General features: G+C 35.5%; 1 protein-coding gene across 1 annotated transcript in view; it reads left to right on the top strand.

The window, feature by feature from the left end:
- Positions 1–8,787: 8,787 nt before the first annotated feature.
- The window catches only part of Cfap44 (cilia and flagella associated protein 44), an 89,294-nt gene continuing 70,698 nt past the window's right edge, over positions 8,788–27,383 (top strand). Inside the window, exons 1-8 of the mRNA XM_077795530.1 lie at positions 8,788–8,878; positions 12,190–12,321; positions 12,865–13,018; positions 16,930–17,092; positions 20,557–20,659; positions 21,556–21,772; positions 23,951–24,065; positions 27,109–27,273. Coding sequence (XP_077651656.1) covers positions 8,788–8,878; positions 12,190–12,321; positions 12,865–13,018; positions 16,930–17,092; positions 20,557–20,659; positions 21,556–21,772; positions 23,951–24,065; positions 27,109–27,273 — 1,140 coding nt within the window. The remainder of the gene's footprint in view (positions 8,879–12,189; positions 12,322–12,864; positions 13,019–16,929; positions 17,093–20,556; positions 20,660–21,555; positions 21,773–23,950; positions 24,066–27,108; positions 27,274–27,383) is intronic.

Raw genomic sequence — 27,383 nt, 5'->3', positions numbered from 1 at the left:
ACTGAACTGGGCTGCCCACAGCAGCGCGCGGAAACTCGCCCTAAGCCTGTCACTGAACAGCGCATGCACCTTTAGGTCAGCCAGAGGCGGGGCGGGGGCGTTGCCATAGTAACCACGGTAAACGAAGGCCTTGTGTGGGTGCAAGCGAGAAAGCAGCGGCAGCGGTGGGGACCTCGGGTGGTAAGTTTGTACTTCAGCAGCCTGGCTGCTCCCAGGACTTTTCCCTAAAATTACTTAGCGATCTGCAATGCAGAAGTCCAAGTCCCACTTGGACTTCTTTTACGCTGAACAAGTGTTTTCCAGGTTTTGCTGAAACACGTTCCTTCGTCCTTCCTACGGTAGATCAACAAACATTAGACTCCCCGTGGGCACCTATCCTGCCTGGAAGGAGCTTGCAATCTGGCCATGAGGAAGCCTAGCAGGCTACAGCAGTAAGGGTTAGACTAGGCTAAGCCAGAAGCATCGAATCTGGTGAAATGTAAGGACTCTGGGGTCCAAGCAAAGTTATCTCTCCCCATACACATCTGTGTGTGATACTTGGCAAATTGACCCCTCTGCCCTTCACTTTTCGCCTCTGTATAGAGAAAGATGGTAATGCTTACCTCATGGGCTTCTTGTTATAAATAGGGAAAATGCAGGCTAAGTGCTTAGCACCAGCCTAGCACATGGTAGGTGCACCACAGACACTTGCTGAATAAATACAAAAAGACATAGTAGCAGTGTGTTCAGTCATGAGTTGTTCTGGGTGCCTACTGACTGAAACTTTTTATGTTCCACCATATTTTATCCTTTCTATTCTCCCTTCTTCCTTTTTTCGTTTTTATTAAAACACCTACTAAATTTGAGTGCATAAATATTTAAGCCATGGTGACATCTACTAAATACTGGAATTTATATATGTAGTCTATGGGACTATTTTGCCATATTTCCTTTATGCACTAGCATTTTTCACTTCATATTTTATTTATTCTTTTGCGGTACTGGGGGATCAAACTACATCCCCACCCTTTTATTTTTTCAAATTTTAATACAGGATTCTACTGAATTGCTGAGACTATCCTCAAACTTGCAAATCCTCCTGCCTCAGCCTCCCAGTTAGTTGTGATTACAGATGCGCAACAATGGCTCATTTTTTAAAACCTTTGAGAAGCTAGCAAGAGATGAGGGAGAGAGAAAGCAAGGGGAGAGGAACCACCTATAGACCCTATGTGGGAGGACGTTTAAGTCATGCCAAGTAATATGAATTCTTATTTTATAACAAGAGCCATTAAAGATTTTAAACAAGAAAAGTGGCACATTAAAAGCTGTGTTTCAGAAATTCAAGAGGCAGTATAGAAAGTGGATTAGAGAACAGAGAGTCAAAGATATGTAGCGGTGATAAATGGTAGGGGTCAGACACAATGAGTTATCAACTCTAGCAGTGACAGTGGGATTAGAAGGGAGTGGATGAATTCAAAGGACTTACCAACCAGACCTTTGGTAAATCAACTGCATAAGCTGGGCGAAAGGCAAGGGTATCTACTCTGAAATCAGAGTGATGTCATCTTGTGGAACACTCAGCAACACACTTCTCTGCACCATTGGTATTGTTATTTCTTTCTTTCTTTTTTTTTTTTTTTTTTTTTTTACTCTTTCTTGGGGTTGACTCAAAACTGGGTGGTCTAATGAGGTGGTAATAAGAATGGTATGTGGGCTGAAAACCAATAAATCTGAATCTAATGAAAAAAATTGATGGTCGTTCTGCAAATAGACTCCCAAACCTTGCTAGTAGAGTTGAATAAGATAGGAAATAGTGTAGAACATACAAAGTTTTATTTATTCTAGTTACAAACTGATTTTGATGAGTCAGTATATGATAATCCTGTCTCTTGTCCCCATCCCTGACTAATATAATTTTAGATGTCTTGAAGTAATACAACTACAATGAACGTTCTTAGCAGATGAGGTGATTAGATAAGTGATAGTTCCTCTCTTCTGGAAAGTGTCCAGAATTTATAAAAGTAAGATACAAATTTGGGAGGGATATATTATGCATTGGGAATGTACTTGAGATTATATAGTGAGAAAAGTTAGAATCATGTCATTGAGGAATAATTGAAAGAATTCAGATGTTTAGCTGAGAAAGGGGATCTAGGGAGAATTGAGACCACCTAGAATTATTTGAATGGCTCTAGCATCTACAAAAACTTGTTTTTTATATTTACAGAAGAAAAAAAAAACAAGGTCCAATGGATCCAAGCTGTAGGGTGGCAGATTTCAGCTTAATTTAAAATTAAAAAAAATTTTTATGGTACCAGAGATTGAATCCAGGGTCACTCTACCACTGAGCAACATCCTAGCCCTTGAGCAACATCCTAGCCCTTTTTATTTTTTATTTTGAGGCATAGGTTTTTGCTTAAGTTGTCAAAACTGGCCTCGAACTTGTGATCCTCTTTCCTCTGTCTCCTGAGTAACTGCAATTACAGGCATGCACCACTGTGCCTGGAAAATTTTAGCTTATGCCGCAGTCTGGCTGGGCACAAAATCAAGCAGGAACAAACTTTATTTCCAAAACTCCCGTGAATGCCACGCATGCGGCCTTCTCCCAGGACACACTACACCAACAGGAAATCCCTCCTCCAGAATTCCATCCTACGGCACTTACCCAACCAATGGGAACTCTCCAGGAGTCCCCCCCACCCCCCCCAGAGCTCCAAAGTAGCAGGCCTAGGCAGACAGCAGGGGTCTAATCTCCAATTGAATGCACATCTTAACATAATCATTATCATCTCAAGGGCTTGCTGGGGTCACCTTTCAACCAAAAATGCCATGTGTCATTCCTACTTGGCTATGGTTCTCAGCAAGCTTAATTTAAAATATACTAGGAACTAGAGCTGAGTGTCAATAGAATGTGCTCACCCTCTTACCTGAAATATTTAAATTGAAGCCAACTGCTGCTTAAAATGTTCCTTCATTTGTTCATTTATTCAGGAAGATATTAATACATTCATTCTCTCAACCATTTTACATACTGAGTGCTTATGTGCCACTTAAAGTTTTACTCTGTTGACAACCTGAGATGTCAAAACAGTCTTATGAAGTAGGTACTGCATTTTATGAAATTCTAAGACAAAGAGAGGTTAAATATTTGTTTAACAACCAGGATTTAAACTTAACCAGGATTTAAACTTCACCAGACTGATTGTAGCCAATATTCCCAACCTGGCCAACACTTTAGGCTCCTTTTATAATGGTGCTGGGCTAGATTTTTTTAATGGTGTTGTGAATGTGTGGCCTGTGTTGGATGGGAGGCTGGCCTAGATACAACTTCTTTTGACTCTGAAGATTATATGACACATAGATTGAGTTTGATTGATTGATTGATTCATTCATTCAAGACAGTGTCTCACTATTTGCCAAGGCTGGTCTCTCACTCCTGCCTTAGCCTCCCAAGTAGCTGGGACTTCAGGAGCCCAACTTATGTTCATATTTAATTAAAGCCCACCTGAATTAAATAGACTATAATAGTAGTAACAGTAAAGATACCTTTCATTTCTGGGCACCTAGTAGGTGTTTTATATAAACCCATAAGTTCTTAAGATTGGTTCTTATCACTGGCTGCATGAAAGAATTGCCAAGGGAAAGAAGATCCTGTTAATGGTATTTAGCTTTTAATGTTTTTCACGTGATTCTGAACTGTAGTCAGAGTTGGGAATTATAGGTATAAAATCTCATTTAATTTTTTTAAAAAATATATACCTTTATTTTGTTTGTTTGTTAGTTTATTTGTTCATTTATTTTTATGTGGTGCTGGGGTTCTAACCCAGTACCTCATGCCTGCTAAACAAGCCCTCTACTACCCATTACGACAACTCTACTAGACAATAATATTAACCCCACTTTACATAAAAAAGGACTAAGATATTAAGGAACTTATTCCTTGGCCAACCTGGAATGTGAACCCACATCTGTTTGGTGCCAAAGCATCAATTTCCCGATGATCTTTTTGATTTAAAAACAAAGAAACATTTTATTTCATCTCACCAATTATGCTGCTAATCTCCAGGAGTCCAGTAGCCTTTGGTACATGACTTGCTCAACTGCTTTGTTTTTTTTTAATTGTAGTTGCACACAGTGCCTTTATTTTTTATTTTTTTAATGTGGTGCTGAGGATCAAACCCAGAGCCTTGCACTGTAAAGGTAAAATTTCTAAGCTGATTCTAAGCTGCAAGAGTCTGAGTTAAAGTGTAAAAGAGTGGGCATTGTAAAGCTTCTAAATTGAAAGGCTTGGGCTAAAAATAATAATAATAGGCCAGGTATTGTTAAAATTCCTCTGCTACCCCCGGAACCTGTAATCTCTGTAGCTGTTAGAACAATACCTGAACTGCCCAGTAAAATATTTCCATTGATTCCCTGGTTGTTTATTAGCTAAGGGCTCCAAATAGCTCAGATGTAGGCATTGCAGGACCTAAACCAATCAGTTTGAATGTGTACCCCACTTAGGAGCACCAATCACCCCTGTCCAATCTGTTCCCGCCAATGTATGCACTAATCATGGCTCAGGGTTGTTGTTCAATTTTCCCTCGCCTAAAGATGATTTGTTCTGATGTATGCAAAGCCCCCCACCCTCTCCAAAAAGTGTACTTAAGCTCTGCTTGACCTCTGCTCTGGGCTCTGGGCTGCTCTCCCTTCCTGAGTGAGCCTTGAGCCCCAGCATGCTGGTTCAATAAAACGTCCCCCCCTGCAATTGCATGAGGCTGGTCTCTTGTGTGGTCTCTCCCTCCGACGCTCCGCCCGGACCCTTACAGCACGTGCTAGGCGAGCTCCACCGCTGAGCTACAACCCCAGCCCTCAATTGCTTTTTACACATTATTTTGTCACCCTGTAGAGCCCAGAAAAAAAAAAAAAACTAAGAATAGATCACAATATTTATCATCCAGTATTGCAAATTAAGAACAGTGAGTCCGGTATTTTCTTTCACACTATATACAACCTGACATTGACTGGTTTGTGATATTAAAAAGTACTGCCTGGTAGTGTTAGCCATTTGACAAACTTATTATTTATGTTAGCATAGAATAAAGTGTAGTGCTTTTGTCTTGACACCAAGTTATCTTTTGTTGTGGTTCAGCATCTTTGTTTACTGTAATTGTTTATTACCCACTTTACGAATAAATTCATTAGATCTTACAGTCTATTTTTATTATATCCAGGATAGAGTCAGTTACAGTATGTTAAAAATAAATGTGTTTAGGGAAAAAAAGGCTAAAAGGTAGAAGATGATCTCAAGATGATGTTGACTGGTGGGAAGAGGAAAGAAAACTATGAGATGCAAATCATTGAAATGTATTTGGTCAATCCCATTTCTGGCTTTAAAGGGGACCAAAAACCAGTGAACACAGGTGGCCTCTGAAGGCTTAGAATGACTGTTAGATGACAACCAGCCAAGATGAAAACAGGGGTCTAGGTCCTACAACCACATGGAATGAAATTTTGCTGGCAACCTAAATGAACCCAGAAATAGATTCCTCTTCAGAGCCTCCAGAAATGAAGATAACACTGTCAACACCTTGATTCTAATCTTGTGAGACTAGGCAGAGGGCAGCTGAGTGACATTGGACCTGGCTGGACTTTTGATCTACAAAACTATAAGATAATCCATGAGCGTCACTTAAACTGCTGAACATAATTTTTATGACAGCAATAGAAAAATTAAAACAATGGGGGAACTCTCAGACTAAAAGCTTTCATTTATTTCTCAATTGATCAGCAGCAATAGAATATCAGTTCAGTTTTGTGGGCAAACTCAGCAGCCACCTTGCCTTTACTTATTGGGGCCTGCATCATGTAGTTTAGTTTCTTTCCAGTATTTTAAATGTTGATTTTTATCAAATAAATGATTACCTATTAATGTTTCATGACAGCTAGATTGTTATTATCCTCAAATAAGAAATGCTGGCAAGGATTCAGGGGGAAAGAAACTCTTAAACACTGGAGTGGAAATGTAAATTAGAATAGCCATTATAAAGAGCAGTATGGAGATTCCTCAAAAAAACTAAAACTAGAACTACCACATGATCTAGCTATTCCACTCCTGGGTACATATCCAGGGGCAATTAAATCAGCATACCAAAGAGATACCTGCACACCCATGTTTACTGTGTCACGGTTCATATTATTCAGAAAGCTAAGATATAGAATCTGCATAGGTGCTTACCAACAGATGAATAGATAAAGAAACTATAGTATTATTTTCTTATATTATTATTCAGTCATAAAGAAGAATGAAATCCTGTCATTTGCAACAAAATGAATTGTACTGTTAAACGAAATAAGCCAGACACAGAAAGACAAGTACTGCTTATTTTCTCTCATATGTAGAAGCTAAAAATAAATAAATATTATAAATAGAAAAATGTCAAATATAGAATAGTGGTTAAAGAGTTTTGGAAAGGTGGGATGTGGAAAGGGAAAGTTGGATTTGATCAGTGCTATATGTACATGTTGAAACATCACACTTAATTCCATTAATATGTACAACTTATAAATAAAAAATAAAATGATTTTAAAAATCATTATAATCACCACTTTCATATTGACTATCAAACCATACAGTTCTCCTCAAATTCAGATGGATCTGAATCAGTGACTTAGAAGTTTATTCTCAGAGTATATTGAAAGAAAATTGTTGATTTCTTCTTCTTGAATTATAAATTAAGGCTAGGGGATATAGATTGCTCATTGTTGTGTCTTCTGCTGTGCCAAGCATAATACAGTTTATAAACATATTTAATAGTTTTAAGAATTGAATTCACTTGAATTATGAAGAGTCTTGAAAGCAAGGGAGAAAATAGCATTTAGATATTTTTATAGCCTATCTGAACAGTTTTATCTACTGTATGTGGTAATTTGCAACCAAGCTCTGCAAAAAAATGACATTGCCTTGCACAGTTCTTTTTTTTAGTCAGTTACTTGCTATAAGCATAAAAAAACTATGTGTCTAAAAATACACTGAATGATAGAATATGGATTTTCAAGGATCTTGCTACTTAAAAATATTCTATCATTCAATTCCTACCCCAACTCCTAAACCCCAAGGGGCATATATCCTACAATGAGATGGAAGGAAGGAAATAAGGAAGGAAGGTAGTAGGTAGGTAGGTAGGAATGGAGGGAGAGAAGAAAGGAAGAAAGGATTAAGAAAAAGAAAAGTAAAACCACACAAATGTTTTTTAAAAGTAAAGCATTATCTTAGACATGAGCATCATGTTAAGACCTATCATTTTTGCTAAAAGTTATAGCAAAAACATTTGGTCAAGGCACTATTGTCCCCCAAATAAAGAGAGGACATCATTATAATGCAAGAAAACAAGGAAAGAGCCCTAACGGCCAGTTGATGAGAAATAGTCATACACTACTCATTAATCAGTGGTCATATAATTCACATCATATCTGCTTATGGCATACTAGTCTATCTTCAGACACCAGGAAAGTATAATAATGTACTAGTTCAATTAATCCTCATATCAGCCTTGTGAGTAGTTTCTCTTCATTCTCATTACAGTTGAGGAATTGATGTAAATTGATTTAATTTGTTGCTTGTTACGTGGCAATTCTGAGATTCAAACCTGAATATAACCACAAATCTGGTCCCAATAGAACTCTTATTCTATTATGTGTTCCAGTTAGGCCATGAAATAATGTGGAGGAAACATGGGATGTTTAATGTAGAGAAGTGAAGACTTGGAGGTACCAGAGTTCTTTTCAAAGAGCTGCAATATAGACAGAAGACAGAGAAAGCTGTTATGTCACTCCCTCTTTAAAACCATTCAGTGGCTTTTAATTGCCATAGAAACAAGACCTAAACTTCTTAGGGAAGTTTAGAGACTATTTCTAAATCTGCCACCTGCGGTCTCTTCACATTCCTTTGTCTCCCACTCTAGGCCACAGGCTGCCTTCTGCCTTTCTCTGATGTTCCCTGTGTCTAATGTACTTTTCCCCATTCTATGGCTGGCCAGCTCTTCATCATTACTTGGGTCTCAAACACCTCTTCTTTAAACCCCAAGCATGGTTTAAGCTTCTTGCTGTTTATGTTTACAGCATCCCATTGCTTCATTTTTGTAGCACTCATTATATTTCAGTTGCTTGTTTAATATCTATATTTTTAAACAAGTTCTATAAAGTTAGGTACCATATTTCTCTTGCACAGTATAGTAATGTAGTGCCTAATGTAAGACTTTGTACATACTAGGTGTGCTTGACAAATATATTTAAATGGAGTTTGATTAGTAACACCAGGGGAATTTAATAATGGATAAAGAAAAAGGGAGAGACAATTAAAGGAAGGATGGCGGAGGGATAATTTTAGTGGTGAAGCACTACTTAAAAGATGGACTTGGGTGTCAAGATTCACTGTGGACCTTTGGAAATTCACAGTGCCAGGTTAGCATGGAGAAAGGGAATCTGTGATTATAATTTGCTGTTTTGCTGAGTTGTCTGACGGTGACCACACCCCGCTGGTGTGTCATATTGGATACCCTGCGAACCTGACATGTTTTTTAAAAAAATTTTTTAGTTGTAGATGAACCCAATACCTTTATTTTATGTTTTTTATTTGTATGTGGTGCTGAGGATTGAATCCAGTGCTTCACACATGCTAGGCAAGTGCTCTACCAATGAAACACAACCCCATCCCAAACATGGAATTTTCAACACATGGGAAAATTCATCAGGGGAAAAAAAAATCTATTCATTTCTATTTTATAGCATTGTCCTTTTATCTATCTCAATTTTGCATTTACAGGAGACATGAAGGAACCAAATGATCAGGATACTGATGGGGGGAAATCAGAAAGATCAAAAAGTAGTGATAAACGGTCTAGTAAATCAGAATCAAAATGTAAGTAAAGATAATATACATGCTTTTATTATTAAATTTAGGTAAAATAACTTTAATATTAGTAAATAAAAAATAAATTTTAAATTAAAAATTTAAAAAATTTTAAATAGTACATATCTATATTTATAGAATAGAAATTGTTTACTTGGTTAATTTCCTTACAAACTTTAAGTTCTTTAAGGGCAGAATACGTGTTTTAATCCTTTATCTTCTGCTTCTGGCACAAAGAAGTTACTGTCATCTCATTACAAACAACCTGTCCTATACATCTGGTCTGGAATTCACCTGTGAGGTCCAATTAAATCTTTTAATACTTCTCTAATATAGTGTAGTGGAAAGGGCTAGACTTTGGTTTTGAGCCCTGGGTCTACCACTTAAAGATGTTTGATCTTGGAGGAATTACTGTAGCTTTCTGAACCTCAACTTTCTTGCCCAGTTAACTAATAATTGTTATCTTTCATTTCTACTTTTCTCCCTAGTTTTCTGACCAAAATTGTCTACTTTTTGACAGAGATTTCCTAGATGTTACTTTCAGCTTTCCATGGATGGATTTAATGATAATGATCCTGTGTCTATCACTGCCTCAGGACCTTGCTTTCTTACGTCAGGCCCTCTTAAGGGAAGGCTTTATCAAGTGGGGCCTAGCCCTATGCTTAGCACATTAATTAGCACATCCATCATGAGTATTAGAGCCCCAAATGATAAGGTGAAATAATTTTCCTCAACATCCTCTAATGCAGTGTGAAGAGATCTGCCATGCAGACAGTAAGCGTAACAAGACCGGAGTGGCTATATTGAAGGATCAATTTATTAGGAAGACATAACAGTCATAAATATATGTATGCACCTAATAACAACATAACAATACATGGAGCAAAAATGGAATTGAGGAGAAAATAAATTCCACAATCATAGTAGAGAGTGATCAAGTACCTGCTACCTCATAATGGCCAAAGGGGAAGTTTCTACTATAAACATTTTTTCTTTCTTTCTTTCTTTCTTTCTTTCTTTCTTTCTTTCTTTCTTTCTTTCTTTCTTTCTTTCTTTCTTTCTTTCTTTCTTTCTTCTTTCTTTTTTTTGTAAAATGAAATAATATACTTTTTTTTTTAAAGAGAGAGTGAGAGAGGAGAGAGAGAGAGAGAGAGAGAGAGAATTTTTAATATTTATTTTCTAGTTCTCAGCAGACACAACATCTTTGTTTGTATGTGGTGCTGAGGATCGAACCCGGGCCGCAAGCATGCCAGGCAAACGCGCTACCTCTTGAGCCACATCCCCAGCCCCGAAATAATATACTTTTTAAAATTACAATAAATTATGGATAGTTCACATGGATTTTCTATGGGCACAATCATATCACTTATAGTCTTCCTCATTGTATCCCCAATATTGTAGAGAAGATAGAAGAAAACCAAGAAATCGTAGAGGTAAACTATGTATAGAATGCAATATGTCTCTGTGGTAGCCCCCGAAAAAAAGTCGTACGGCTTCCTATTTTCATTGGCTAAAGAGAAGAAAAATATTGAAGAAAATTACACATAAAATCCTGAGCCATATGAAACAAAAATTCCAGCCAGTCCTTTTTGATATCTATGGTTGTGGAATGCTTTCTCCTTCATCACCTCTCTCTCCTTCTGCCTGTGCCTGTTCTTCTTCAGTATGCATTAATTTTACCAGCTTTCTTTTTTCTTTTTTTTTTTACTATCTCCAATATCCATTTTGACTTGGAGTGTAAAGTGCTTCTAGTTCTAACAACAACAACAAAAAATGGAGTTTGTGTTTTTTCCTTCTTAATGTTGATTTAGATTATTTCCAAGACTAGAAAGGCAAATACTTACTGATTTATACTTAAAATCTGAAAGTCATTCACCAGTCTATTTGGGAATTATCAAAAATTATATTTCTAGGAATTACCAAATTGCTTAGATCTGCTGCTTTGCTAATTTTTGCAAATTTAGTGTTGTTTCCAAACTTTACTTTTCCTTCAGTGACAGCATCCTTTCTTTAGCCTTGAAATGTCTATTATGATTATTATTGTTATTATTATCTGCTCTCCATCTATATTTACTCCTTCTTCCTATACCAGTAATTACCTCATTACCTAGATGGCAGCTTTAAGTCACCTACTGGCAGTTGGAACTCCTTTAGTTGGGGTGACCGGTGATTCAGAGTATTGATTTTGCAAGGCATGGTGATGCATGTTTGTAATCACAGCTACTTGGGAAGCTGAGGCAGGAGGATCACAACTTTGTGGTCAGCCTGGCTGAGACTATGTTTTAAAATAAAGTAAAATAAGATAAAATAAAATAAAATGGGCTGGGGAGGTAGTTCATATACTCCTGGGCTCAGTGACCCCAATACCACCACCACCACACACACAAAAAAAGAGTGTTACACTTTTTTTTAACACCCTAATCTTAAAATGAGGAAATAGTATTTGGTTGCTATAGTCCCCCCAAAAGAGGTCAGGTAATCTTTGGAGAGTAGTTTCCCAGGGCCCACTTTTGGGAAAGCCATGCTGTGCTTAGCCTATTCAGGTACCCAGGACTACTTTCTTTCCATCCAAATGTACATTCCTCCAGATGGTGTCCTATTATCTAGCTAATTGGCTTGATCCAGCTTTTCTGTCTCATTCATATTAGTTTCAGGCCTTGTCCTTAGTCTCTTAGCCTCATCTTAGATAGATCTACTAGGAAATTCTGGTGCACTTACCATTTCTTATTCTGAAAGTACCCTTAGTCCTACCTTTCACGTTGTGAAAGTATCTTTTACATTGTATATTTTAACCATGCCCATGGTTGGACTTGATCTGAATGTTGGTTTATCTCTGGGACCATTTCTACTCCCATTCCAATTCTCTTTCCCTATTAGCTTGTCCTGAAGCCAATATTCTTAGTCCTGGTATATAATTTCCAAGATAAATAATCAAACTCAGATAGGGTCATTCTTGAATAACATTGTCTTTGTCTTAACAGATCCTTCATAAATGTTGGTAAAATCCAATTGAATTGAAATTATGGTAACAGCATATTAATCTCTTTTTTCTCTATTATTTACTTTTTTGGTAAATATACAGTGATAGAAAATATACTGGAAATAAAGTGAAAATGGAAATGAACTTACAGAAAAGAGCTTCATATTTTTTTAAAGTTAAAAGACTGATCAAATGAAACAATTCTTCTAGGAATTTTTGAATATGAAAACTTCTTATACTTAGAGCATGAGCAAATTGGAAGGTTTAGCTACTTTTGAAATAAGAGAGTATTTAATTCAAAATTTAGAAATTATGAAAACATTATTTTTAATACCTCCAGCAAAAGATGGTTTCGAAGAAACCACAGATGACACATTGACTGAAGGGGAAGAATCATATTTTGAGGAAGATTCAGATTTGGAAGACTTGGAAGGAAGTTCAAGTTCATTTCCATATGATGATACAGAAAGTGGCCCAGGTAAATGTTTTTAGTTTTCTGTTGGTAATTGCTACTGTTTTAAGGATAAATTTCTGAGTCACATTGCACAGTTATAAATCCAGAGAAAGAAAAATTTGCAGGTAGGGATATGTGTGCAGATAATAAAAGGAAAAGTATTGCATACGGTCAGGTAAGGTAGTTTTAAGAGCTTGGAGTTGAATATTCCATTTCTGAGGCTCACATATAGAGCTCTCATACTTGGTCTTCTGGGAATTGAGGTGATCTAAGGAGTGTTCTACTCTAGATCAGAGTTCACCAACTTTCCCTTGGAATTGATGGGAAATCATTCTATGAAACTGTTGAAACTATGACCAGAGCTCAACATCCACCCCTAATTCCCACAAGCATGTTCACTCTTCCTCCATTGCTCAGTAGTAGGTAGTATCTTGTGTTCAGGCCAGTGTGGGACTTACTGCCAGTATACTGCCAGCATATGTATGTTCCCCCTGTGTTTAGGAAATGTAATTTTAGGATTCACCAGACACCTTTCTTAGTTAAAATATTTTAATGTTTTAGCATCTCAGGAACCCCCTGGCCAACCTGCAGAAGAAGCAGAGGAAGAGCCTAAGAAGAAAATATCAGAGAGCTTCTTTTATGATTACAATGAACTTGCCTCAATGCCTTTTGTGACTCCAACTTCGAACATACCACTGGATTTTCTTGTACTTGTGTATCCACTCCAGCTACATATGCATAATTTGGGGATTTAGTTTTTTGAGTCAGGGGTTGGCAAACTTATAACCCGTGGAGCAAATTTAGCCTCTACCCTGATTTAGTAAATCAAATTTTATTGCAGCATAGTCACATTCATACATTTACATCTTATCTATAACTGTCATAATAGTATAGGAGTTAAGTAGTTGTAACAGAGACCATCTGGCCCCTACAACCTAAAATACATATTACCTTCCCCTTTATGGAAACAATTTACTAACTTCTGTCTTAGATAATTCTAAGAATCTCCGCCCTTAGAGCATTTGATCTTAATTTGAACTAAACTTTTATTTGATTCCAGATAACTATAAAGAGAAATGATGCTTTTCTTTGTACAGGTGAAAAAGGCTGGAGTTCATGAGATGTGATTTGAAGGAGAACACGGGGCCTCTTTTTCTCACTTCCCTTTTCTTCCAGCCTGGCCTGCCTTTGCTAAAACCTTTCAAGCTAAATCTTTGATTTCTCTTCTTAAAACACTGATGTGGCCATCTTCAAGCTTTAATACTTTATTAGGTATCAGATGAATCACTGGAGAAGATGATCCCAAGGAAATAGGGAACAAAATAGTAAGTTTTCATTGGTCTGAAGAATAAGAGTCTGTGAAAGTGGGGATAAATGACCAGAAGATTTAATGTTTGTCATTTATGATGTTAGTTTGTGAGGCAGATGGTTAAAAGACAATTTCAACTGTGGTCCTCAGCTGGCAATTGAGCATGCTTCCAACTTCAGATGGGTAGTGGTTATTGCCACATGGCCTGACCACCTTCTTATTAAAGGTGTGCTTTCAGAAATGGGGTATATTCCCTGATTCAGTTGTGCCTTTGCATAAAAATAGAATATTTTGTTAATGTAGCTTCTAACTCTGGTTCAATTACAGACATGACTAAATTCATTCATTCCAAATCATCTTGTAGCTGTAATTTTCTTTCTTTAGGGTTTTTCTTTTTTGTCTTTGGACAAGTTTATGACAATAGTCAGGCTGTTTGCTTTCTTCTAGCCTGATATTTTAAAATGGAATAGGACTGACAGGCAAGAGGGAGTTTTGAAGGTGCAGCAATATTAAAATATATTTTAGTATTTTCAAAACTCTGATAAGGGACTGCCAATTACCTCTGGGTTAAAAAGAAAAGATCAGACTCTAGTTATGCATTCATTAATTTGGCAAATATGAAATAGCTAATTGGCTCAAGACACTGTACTAGGAATTCTGGGAAATAGAGATGATGAGAAGCAGTTTCTGCTCTTAATATAATTTAGAGGAGGAGAATTTGGGGAGGTATAATCCCATGCATTCTGGCCTTTTGGATTTTTTTAAATTTGTTTTTAACTGATACATAAAACCCCAAACCATACAGATTTATGGGGTATCATGCAATGTTTTGATACATGTATACATCATGAAATGCTTAAATCAGGTTAAGCATGTCTATCTTCTCAAACATATTTCTTTATGGTGAAAGTATTAAAAGTCTTTCCTTCTAGCTTTTAAAATACAGTATATTATCATTACCTATAGTCATCCTGCTATGCAATAGCACACCAAAACTTCTCACTCCTATATAACTATAACTTAGTGCTCATTGGTCAATCTTTCCACATTTCTCTTTCCCTCCTTTCCCCAGTGTTTGGTAACCACCATTCTAGTCTTTCTGTGAGAATTTTTAGATTCTACATATGAGTGAGATCATGCAGTATTTGACTTTCTGTGCCTGGCTTTTTTCACCTAACATGATGATCTTCTGTTTCATCCATGTTGTTGCAGATGACAGAATCTCATTCTTTTTATGGCTCAGTAATATTCCATTGTGCTTATGTTTCTCATTTTCTTGATTTGTCCCTCAGTTGGTAGCTTCTTGCTTCCATTACTTGGTCATTATGAATAGTACTACAATTAGATGAGAATGTAGATGTCTCTTTGACATAGTAATTTAGTTCTTTGGTTTCATAGTAGTGCCAATCTGGAATTGAAAAATCCTTTGATCAGAGGAGCAACATGAAAGAAGGAGTCTTCCCACCATCCCCTGTGAAATTAAAGATTTAAATAAATGATAATATCTTTGATTGCTAATATTGACTCAAGTTAGTGAAGAGATGGTAATCCACTTCTAATCTCATGTATAGACATGTTTAGCCCTCTACAGTATTATATTGGCACCTGGAAAGAGAAAAAGAAAGGAAAAAAAAGAGAAGGAAGTAGGAAAGGTGAGAGCAGTAGTTCAGGGAAATGCAAAAAGACAGTAGGCAAAACTTACTGCCCTATACCAAGTTCTATAAAGGTCAGGAAATCTTAATGTAGCTCCAACTCTCTATTTGCACTATGGCTAATGAGGTCCCAGGTTTTGAGGTCTGAATAATGTCATTCAGATCTCTGAATCACACATATTCATTCATATTTCTGTATAAGATTAAATTTTAGGCATTTATGACTTCAATAAATTTATAGAATTCTTTATTCTTGAATAGAGCAAGTGTTCTGAAATGTTTTATCCTCTCTTTCTATGTATCTATTAGATGATAAGTAACAAAATTGGTTATAAATTGTTTATACATCACTATTCAAATTATATGAAACTATTCTTTATTATAATGTATATTTTCTTCTCTTGTTAAAGGTTTCACATAATTTCTTTCTCTGAATTTTTTTCTAACAAAAAATCCTGTAATCCTCTAAAGTCATAATTTGTTTTTAAGCAAGAGCTCAAGAACTATTCTTTCATTGATCTTTCAACTTTGGTATTCAGAAATGAATTCCTATAAATTAGGAATCTATCTACTTAGCATATGTTGTATAATATTTCTTCTGCTAACTCTAATTTTTTCATGGATCCATCTCATTTAGTTTACTTATTACAGTTATATCTTGGGTTATTTTAATTTGACTTGTGTATTAACAATGTACCCTACAAGATATTAATGTAACTCAGATTTTTTAAAAGTCATTTTTTGAAGTATAGTATAATTTTACTCTATAATATAAACATATATACAATTGCCCACACACCAATGCACATACTAACAAGGGTAGAAAGAAGGAGTTAACTTATTAATTATATATTTCTATATTATTAGTGATTTTCATTATTTAAATGAATTAAATTTCAATTACATTTATGTTAGTTTATTACAGCACTTGTGTTATAAAATGTTGTATTTAAAATTTTATCAAACTGTGAGAATTTTAAATATCTTGTCTTTCAACATCAGGGAAAAAGGCCTATATGTTATTTTTTACTATGGTTAGTCAACAAATCTGACAGACATCAAGTACAAAGATTTTGAAGACATGGACTGTGTCCCATGTTATATGGTGAGATTTAGTTTTAGTGAGAGAAGGGAAAATGAAATGATTTAGGTGACAGTTTTCCCTGTGTGTGATACCTAAGCAGAAGGTTTAACATCTCTTTGGATATACTGGGGATTGAACCCAGGGACACTTTATCACTGAGCTACAGTTCTACCTTTTTTATTTTTTAATTTTGAGACAGGGTCTTGCTAAATTTTCCAGGCTGACCTTGAACTTATGATCCTCCTGCTTCAGATTCCCAAATCACTGGGATTATAGGCAGATGCCACCATTCCTGGCTTGGTTTAACATCTACTATTACAAAAAAAATTAATGTGCTTTCAATATTCCTTTAGGAAAATTAAAATAGTAACTAAATCAGTGTATGAGAATTTTTACTAAATTTAAAAATAGAATTGCGTTAGTAATACATAAAAAAATTATTATGAGTTTCAGGGAAAAAAAATCAATTACTTTAGCCTTGAATCTTTACTTAAGACTATGGATTTTTAAAATATTTCATCAATTTTCTGTCTTAGGATGGTCATTTGTTTCACTTTTTTTCCTTAGCAACTTTCTCTCAGACATTCTTTTGGTTATGACTGCAGAAAGCGAGCCAACCTACAGCTTCTAGACAGTGATACCATGATGTATATCGCTGGGAACCAACTGATTCTTCTTAATTTTAAAACCAAAGAACAGATCTACCTGAGAAGTAGCAGTGGTCAAGGAATTGGTGTCATTGGGGTATGCCTTTAGTAACTTAGAAGAAAACAACACATTTCCTTGTTCTGTGGACCCACTAACAGAAGCTGTTGGGTGCCAACACTATGCATGGTACCGAGGGATCACACAAGAGCCAAGGCCATCTTTATTCTAAGGTGCTTTCAAGTTGATTACAATTACTACATTCACTGACCCTGCCTCCACCAATATGATAATAATAATTTCATTATATTCTTATTCCATTTTGTGGAGAAACTGTGACTTTAGAGGTTAAGTGACTTTCATACAGTTGTGCAGATTTTTTCCACACTTAGATTTGAAGCGGAATTGAGTGAGGAAGTGTTTGAGCTTCTTGATCTGGGTTCTAAAGCAGGGAATGAAGAACAGGAAGAGAATGTGAGACCCACAGATATGATCTAGAGATAGATGGACTATGGAAATAGGATATTGTGAGATGCTCAAAGTGAAAGAATTTCATGTTTCTTTTTTTCCTTGATCATCATCTATTATATATGGCATATGCAGATGATAAAAGTCCCTGTCTTCAGGGACTTTAAGACTAGTTAATAATAAATTCAGTAAGAATTTATTATATAGTACCAAGTATCCAATTCTACATATAACATACAGTGAAAGATTTAAAGAAAGAAAAATCTATGCCTCTATGAATTCAAAGGGTTTGAAAGTTATCTAACAAAGTACATGATAGTGTGACTATAGTTCTATGCAAATAATATGAACCCAATGTGAAGGTCACAGGTTTTGTGGAGGGAGATCTATCAAAACCATAAAGTAAAAAAAAAAAAGTTAAAAAAAATTAAAAACAAAACAAACAAACAAACAAAAAACCATAAAGTATCATGAGCCTGAGACTCACACTATTTGCAGAGGACTAAAAAACTTCTAATTAGGTTTGAGGACAGTAGTCAGAGATGTGGTGTGGGCAGTGATGCTAATCTTAATTTTCATCTACCTGGATGTGAGCAGTTTTATGTCCACAAGGTTTTCATAATGTGTACAAGAGCTAGATAGCGACGGAGGCCTCTCCTCCACTATATGTCACTTGGTATGTCCTATTCAGTTGAGGATGAGAAATACTTTGGCAAGGCTATGAGAAAGCTGTGAGAAATGTGTTTAGTGCCTATAAATGATCTTCCAGAAAAGGCAGAGTGAATTCATATGTTGAGTGTTAATTTACTAATTCCAGGTCTCTGCTGAAAGCAAAACACCCAAAACTCAATCCCACAGCAGCTTCCAATCTAAGGGGTAAAAACGTTTTTACTTACTTTGGACAAGATCTAAACAGGTGAAGGAATCTCCATTCAGGTATCTGAATCTCCAGGTGTCTGTGGTCACATATCCTACATACAATTTCCTTGTCACTGGGTATCTAGACAGGTGTAGTGCTACTCCCTACCCCTACCTCCTGGGATCTTCGATTTCTTAGTCCCATTCCCTTCTTCATTGGTTAGTTGGGTCAGTGAGCAGCAAGTCCCAAAGAATGACACATTAGTAGGAGAGTTAAATTATCAATTATTTCTAGAATAAAGGACAATCTAGATTCAAGTCTAGGTTCGACCTTTTAAAAAAGCTTCTAAAAATAGGTCTGGAAAGGTTCAATTGTTTCTCCTGTAACTTAGTTGGATTCACAACATGGGGTTGAATCCTTTCACATTTACCACACTGCAGCCTGGATGACTGCAGACAAGTACTTAATTTTTCTGATCCTCAATTTGCTTATCAATAAGATGGGAATGATAATACTGTGATTGATGTGAAATTTATAGAATTAATGCATGTTAAACTTAGACCAGTGTCTGGTACATAGTAAGCACTCAATAAATACTGGTTGTACCCGGTGTTACCATTATCTCATTGAGTGTCCCTCCTCTCAACCTGAGCCTATTTTAAGATAAAGTGAGAAGGATTTACTTCAGTCACAGGATAAGAGGCAGCTTGCCAGTAGGAAATTGACTGATCACAGATCTTATCCTGAGAGTGGAAGGAAGAAAAAGAGCTACTACATTGTTTTGGGTAACAGGGCTTGCCATCTGTGTCTGAGAACCAAGCTCCTTGTCTTTAGATATGTAATCAGGAGTTGCAAAACAGTAATTGAAGATAGAACTTTATAAATACAATATATTTTAAATAGCTTATTCTTATAACACCCTACTTTTATTTCTATTTTTTACTATTTTGTTCTTCCTGCATTTTGACTGATCAATGAACAAAAATAACAAAATGAATACATAATTCTATCTAATTTATATGTGTTTATTATTTAAAACATTGAAACAAATGGTTTATCCAGCCTGTTTATTATGTTTTCCTGTGTCTGGCTTATAAGTATTGTATCTTTCTCACTTCTGTTACATTTACAGTCATTTTAGGTAAGATTCTCCAAGGTAAATATTTAAAAATTGGGATATAATCTACTCTGGAAACAATGAATTTAATACTGATAACCTTTGAATGTGTCCTCTGAAGTTCATGCATTAGAAACTTAATTTCCAATGCAACAGTGTTGAGAAGTATGCCTAATAAGGAATGAGTAGGGCTTGAATGGATTAATAGTGTTTTTGAGGAAGTGGGTTAGCTATAAAGATAGAGGGTTATTTATTTTCTTTCTTTCTTTCTTTCTTTATTTTTGGCCTGGAGAATTTGTTACAACCCAGAATTCTGGGTTCTTTTTTTTTGTTGTTGTTGTTTGTTTAAAGATAGAGGGTTATTATAGAAGTGAATCTGGCCTGCTCTTGCTTTCTTGCTCTTACCCTCTCTTGCCCTCTGACCTTTTATCATGGGATGATGCTACATGAAAGACTAGATGTAGTTCCTTAACGTTGGATTTTTTACTCTCCAGAACAAATTTCCATTCGTTATTCAGCCTCAGGTATTTTGCTATAGTAGCAGAAAACAGACCCAGACATATACATTCCATGAAATTTTCTATACAAAATTTAGATTGGAATGTATCTAAATTTTGTGTAGAAAATTTGCAAGGAAAACAATTTATCCAACTTAGTGGTTCTTAAGGCATAGTCCCTAGATCAGCAGCATAGACATCACATTTGAACTTGTTAGAAATGTGAATATAAATTCTCAAGTTTCAGCCCTGACCCATTGAATCAGAAACACTGGTGTAAGGGCTTCCAGCCTGTGTTTTAATAAGCTTTTCAAATGATTTTGATGTACATTAAGAATTGAGAGCCATTGTTCTAGTTTCTTTAATGACAGTTAAAAAATTATAAAGTTAAAAATGACTGTCTTAATGAAAGTAAAACTTAAAAGTTTCATCTTTACTTTCTTCTGATTTTCAATTCAAATTCTATCACTCTGGTGATTATCAGATGCCCAGTTTTAGTTTTTTATGGGAGTAGATCCTAATTAATAAGTTATAAAAGAATGGTCACTGAGTACTATATTAATAGAATTATGTATATGAAAATCTTCCTTTTAATATTTTAGTAAGATTCTCTTTTTCGTAGGTTCATCCACATAAAACTTACTTCACAGTAGCTGAAAAAGGGAGTTTTCCAAAGATTATCATCTATGAATATCCTTCTCTGAGGCCCTACAGAATCCTTCAAGGTAAGTCCAGTAAAATCTTTAAAATATTCCATGTTCAAGGTTAACAACATTCTGCATATATGAGATTATTGAATTAATCAGGGTGTTCCAGAGAAATCAAATTAGTAGGAAATGGAAAAGAGATGTATTTAATGGAATTGGCTTACACAATTGTGGAGGGTATAAGTATGAAATTTGTAGATCAAGCCTGCTGGCTGAAAACTCTGGGGAAGGAATTGATGGTAGCAGTCAGGTAGAATTTCTTCTTCGGGGAATTCTCAGTTTTACTTCCAGGGCTTTTCAACTTGTTGGCCAGGGGCCCAATGAAATTATCAAGGACAATCATTACTTAGAGTCAACTAATCATGGTTATTAGCTACATGTGCAAGATCCCTTTACAGTAACATCTAGATTATTATTTAATTGAATAACTAGAACATTGATGAATAACTAGAGGATTGAATTTTCTCTGTGGCCATACTTATAACTTGTTAATTAGGTTCTACTCCAGTAGAAAATTAATCATCAAATTATTTTATACTTACCTTTTTCATATAAATCATTTCAGCAGCCAATTTTTGTTTTTGGAGTTGTTGTTTGACAAATTTTAAATCATAGATTTATTTTGCTCTATTGTGTAATATACTTTTGTGTTTCCCTTCCTCCAGAAGATGAACATGCTCACAAAATTTTTCTCATACAAAATATGAATATGACTTCTCCACCCTCCCCTTTATATTATGTAATCTATTCTAAAACCCAGGGTGATAGATGATTTTGGAATTGCCCCTTCAAGGGAATTCTTGGCATTCTTACATTAATATATATCACAAGATCTCTCTTTCTCTCTTTAATAAACTTTTTGATGATGAAATAATTATTGCCCTTATTTACTAGATTCCTATTCATCTTTCTAGATGGAACTGAAAAGGTATATGCCTATGTGGACTTTAACTACAATGGTACCTTGTTGGCCTCTGTTGGTAGCTCCCCTGATTACACACTGACCATTTGGGATTGGAAAGAAGAACAACCCATACTGAGGAAAAAAGCTTTTTCTCTGGACGTTTTTAAGGTTACTTTCAATCCTGAAGATGATGAGCAGCTTACTACAGCAGGATCAGGCCACATCAAGTAGGTCCAGGGATGAATAGGAATGCTGATACATATTACAAAGGTATTTTCTAAGGAGATCTAAGGCCTGGAGACATTTTTTATATTGTTAAGAAAATTAGGATAATTTCCAAATGTGTATTTTTAAAATTAACTAGTGGTGTACCTTTTCTAATTAGATGTGTGGAATTTTACTTCTGAGGAGAGCAGAGATGAAAGGAAGGCTTTAACGTTAGCCTATTGTCTTCTCATAGGGTCACCTCCTAAAAGAATTTGAATAGCACTTTTTAAAGTTGTTGATGAAAATGTATTTCATCCATATATTTACACGCAGTGCTGAGATTTGAACCTAGTACCTCATATATGTGAGGCAAGTACTCTACCACTGAACCACACCCCCAGCACTGAATAGAGTTTTAAAACTAAATTGGGTATGATGTTTTTAACTTCACATTGAGTTCTCACAACACTATTAAATTTCTTATTTGGAGCAAGTCAGTTTTCACCTGTAGGACAATTTCTATTATTCCTGACGGGGGATCCTCAGTACTGAATGTAGCAGAACCTAATTTTTTTTTTAGTATTTTTTTTATTTGTAGATAGACACAATGCCTTTATTTATTTATTTTTATGTGGTGCTGAGGATTGAACCCAGTGCCTTACATGTGCTAGTCAAGCGCTTTACCACTGAGCCACAACCCCAGCCCAGAACCTTGTCTTGATCTCAGGTTGCTGGCTCCAATTACATGCTTGTTTCACTGTGTCATGCCCTTGTCTGTTTCCAGGATGGAATGATTTTATCCTTCTCTATTTTTTTCCCATCCTGTCCCATGCATTTATTTAACACCCTTCTATCATTACCCCAGAGCTGCCCATAATCTGATTCTCAGTGTCTCTTTTTTGGGAGGTGGGTAACCAGGAATTTAACCCAGAGGTGCTTAACCACTGAGCCATATCCCCAGTCCTGTGTGTGTGTGTGTGTGTATGTGTGTGTGTGTGTGTGTATTTTATTTAGAGACAGGGTCTTGCTGGGTTGCTGAGGCTGGCTTTGAACTCATATTCCTCCTTTCTCAGCTTCCCGAGCCCCTGGGATTGCAGTGTGCCACTGCGACCCACCCCAATGTCTCTTTAAGAGAAAGACATTTTTCTATCTCAAATTCCTCTTGTCCCAATTTATATTTGGTCTTATATTATTAACCAGTTAGAAATACAGAAAAACCAAACAGATTTTTAAATGTAATCTTGGAGGAAATTCTAAAGAAACTCTCTGCTAGCTATAGGCTAAATTTTTCTTCTCATTTTATATTTTGTGTGCATTGAATCTTTCGGGAAAGACAAACATTGAATAATTAACTTCATATGTGAAGTGATATGAAAGAAAGAGAATACATGGAATTATATGATTGGGGATCTACAATACCTTTGGAGATGTTGGTAATCTGGACTTTTGGCTTTGTATTACAGGCTTATTGATGCTTCCCATTTTCTGTTTTATATCTAGTTGGTTAGCCAGATTATTTTTGCTAATCTTTAGCATTCTGATTGTCTAAGTGTTTAAATTATTAATAAGAAAATGTTAGTATTAATTAACATGTACTGATTGCACTATAGTGCAATATAAACTTATAGTTTTATAAGATAGATATTACTAATATTCTCATTTTATACATGAGAAAATAAAAGCATCCTATCTTCAATAAAATCACTCAGAGGCACACAGCTAGTAAGTTAAAACGTTGGGGGTAAATTTTTATATCCCCTAGCACAGTCCAGTCCACTAGAACTTTCTTCCAGGCCAGAATGTTCTTTGTTGTCTCATGTAGGAGTCACCAGCCATATGCAGTTATTGAGCACTTAAAATTGACTGAACTGGCGGAAACATGAATTCCTAATTTTATTTGATGCTAATTACTTTAAATTCAAATGGTTAGTTGTGGCTGGTGGCTACTGAATCAAACAGCACAATAATACAAAATATAAACTTCATGAAGACAGTTTTTTTCTCTGTTTTTCTTATTGCTAAATTCATATTGCATAGAGCTTTGCCTGACAGGTAGTAGATACTTCCTACATATTGATCAGATGAATAAATGAAATAATGTATGTGATTATGAAATATGTAAGTATTTGGATCATACAAAATAAAAATGAGTAAAACTTACTCAAAGTAGATTTGATCTCTTTCTTGTTTGTGTGCAGGTTCTGGGAAATGGCTTATACATTCACTGGGCTCAAGTTGCAGGGATCACTAGGTCGATTTGGCAAAACAACTACTACTGATATTGAAGGCTACATGGAACTCCCAGATGGGAAGGTCAGTATAGCCGCTGTTGTACAATAATAAAATTATTTTCAAGTACACATAGGAAAGCACACATATATAAAAACATATAATATATTCTAAGAAGTTCTGCCAATAAGAACAACAGATATTATACTTGTCAATGTAATGAACATTTAGTGTTACTTTTTCAGATTATCTGTTGTAATTAAAATATATTCTGAAAATATCATAATCCAAATTATGATAGATATTTGCTAAATATTATATATAAAGTAACTAAGCATTTTCATGTATTAATACAGTGCCATACTTGTTACTTTTAATTATATCACAGAATTGCAGAATTACTTAACCTTTTTCCTGTTTTTTCTTTGCTATAATGCTCTAAGAGGAAATACTGGGTCAGAGATTATATACACTCTTATGACTTTTGTTTTTATTGTCAGATTATTAATCAGGAAGATCAAGCTGCTTTGTAGGGACATCTGTATCGCTATAATTAAATCTGTTATTTTATTCTTTAATATTGTTAGTTCATTTCCTCTCTTCCTTTTGTAAAATTTATGGGCTTGTTTCATGAAACGATAGCTAATTAGGACCAGTTCGCCATTAATATTTTATTTGATTTCTGAGTAGAATGAGTTATACAGTACTACTGTGATTATTTCAGTTACAATATTACTATAACCTCAAGAAACCAAATGGTCTAGGTATCTACCAAATGGAATAGTCTCAATTCAAAACACATTGTGTACAAAATAAAATAAAATTCTTGGATGCCAATTGAAGTGTGTATCCAAACTTATAAGATGATCTTAAATCAATCTAGCTTCAAATTGTGAATATTTTAAGAATTAAGATTAGTACAACCCTTGTAAAGAACATGGTACAAAATACATTTTGGAAAAGGTTCAGTAGAGTTTGTGTAGATGTAAGGGAGAAAGAAATTATTTTGAATGATAAAGTCACAAAAGGAAATATTTAGGGCTAGGAATAAATGTTGGGTATTTATAGAGCAGAAAGGAATAAGACATTAATACTGGGAAAGAGTGCAAATGCTGAGTTGAGAAGTATGATTGGATCTTAATTTAACTGGGAGAATTTCATGCATTGGCAAAGTAGTGTTACAAATGAAAGAAGAAGTAGACAAATTTGTTAATAAAATGCCAGATGGATTAGAGGAAGGGAAATTGTGAGTCAAAGAGTTAAGCTAGGAAAGGAGATGTTACCATCATCTGAAAAGAGATGATGAAGGCCTTAACTTCTCAGGACCAATAGAGAGGAAAGCTGGGTAGAGTGACACTTCTGAAACAAATGCCTCATAGGTTTTGGTCACCTCTGGTGGCTTTAGATATGGAGCAGTTAATTTCATGGAAGTAAAATAGTGGTCACTAGAGGCTAGGAAAAAGAAGGGGAGCAGGGAATAGAGAGTAGTTGGACAATGGGCAACAAGACACAATTATAAAAAATAAATAAGTTCTAAGTCCTATGGCACAACAAATTATTATGTGTTTTATAAAGAACTAAAAAAGAGAAGTTCAAAGCTTCCCAGCACAAAGAAAGGACAAATTATTTAGGATAATGAAATGCTAAATACTCTGATATGATCATTATTCATCATGTACATGTATTGAATTATCACCCTGTACCCGATAAATATGTAGAATTATTTTGTGGCAATTTAAAAATACTGTAGAAAAAAAAGAAGAAAAAAAGTCTAAAGATTCCACTACAAGTGACCAAGGCTTAATAATTAATAGGCAATAGAGGCAGGGTAGGTAAAAATCCTTTGTACAGTCATCAGTTCCTCCAGTGGAGGGGTTGTGTGAGTAGAGAACCCTTGAGCTGGCAGGCAAAAATAAGGCCAAAGCCTCCTCCACCAGAGGGCATCATCAGGAACATCAGTCTTCACACAAGCTCTATGAAAATATGACCTTTCTAGTCAAAGTTCTCTGCATCCAGAAATTCTTCTGGGTGATTCTCAACAAATACTTTTAGATTAAAAGTTGCCAGGGGTCCTAGAGAAAAGCAAACTCATATGACACTTTACTATAGGATTTCCCTTCTGACGCAGTGTAGTTAGGAGAGTTGAGCCATGTGCTTAGACAGGGATCCTAACTCTTCTGGGTAATTTTGGGCAAGTTACTTAACTGTTTTGTGCTTCAGGTTTCTCCTCTGTAAAAAAGGGATAATAATGGGTTAGCATTGGCCCATATCATTCTTTTGGTGGGTATAAAGAAGAGTTGTTTCTTCTGGGAAAAATAAAGTATCCAACATGCACAACTGTATATGGTGTAGATTATAAATGTACCTAGTTCATGCTTTTTTAAAAATATTTTTTAGTTGTCAATGGACATTTATTTTATTTATTTATATATGGTGCTGAGAACCGAATCCAATGCCTCACACATGCTAGGCAAGCGCTCTACCACTGAGCCACAATCCCAACCCCTAGTTCATGTTTTTTAGCATTAAATAATTTAATAAATGTTAAGTGTACAAGCAGTGGGAATGCTGATTTAATAAATTAATTTGGAGTGGTTCCAGATATTATCCTTATTTGAAATCAGATACTGTTATGCTATAATCTTCTCAGTTCAGTAACAGCCTCACAACTTATCTAACATCTTATAAAATTTGATAGTATTGTACTTAAAATGCAGAATCTCACCTATCAAGGACTTTAAACACATCTCTAATTTTTGATCAAGTAATTTTACTCTTGGATTAGACCCTTAAGAAATGTACAAAGAAATCTACATATATACATATTGAAAAATTGCCAATAACATGTATCCTAATCACAGTGATGCAAAACTATTTGTAATGCTAGAAAGATATACATCAAAATGGGTTTTTCTGGAGTTATGGGGTTATATCTGGGGTAGTGGGTTTTTATTTCTGCATTTTCTTATTTTCCCATATTCAAACATTTTACATAATCAAGGCAAATCACCCGTAAAAGTAACTCTCACCTACTATTTGAGACATAATATCACCTACTATTTGAGACATAAATATATATATAGTCATCTGCTTTAGTGACATCTCTTTCCTTCTGCACACTTGCCAGGTGCTCTCAGGGTCAGAATGGGGCAACCTACTGCTTTGGGAAGCCAGTCTCATCAAAGTGGAGCTCTGTCGATCTGGAATGAAGCCTTGTCACCAAGGTCCCATTAACCAGATAATGCTGGATGAGGGAGAAGTTATCACTGCTGGGTCAGATGGGTGTATTAGGGTAAGTTTTCTTGATGCTTGGACAGTCACACCCATGTGTAAGACTTGCAGATCATTCAAATCAGTTCTTCAGGGTGGTGTTGATGGCGTAGTAGCACAGCTGCCTTTTCA

The sequence above is a fragment of the Urocitellus parryii genome, chromosome 2, assembly GCF_045843805.1.
Source record: "Urocitellus parryii isolate mUroPar1 chromosome 2, mUroPar1.hap1, whole genome shotgun sequence".
NCBI classification, from domain to species: Eukaryota; Metazoa; Chordata; class Mammalia; order Rodentia; family Sciuridae; genus Urocitellus; species Urocitellus parryii.
This window is presented reverse-complemented; position numbering and strand designations above follow the sequence as displayed.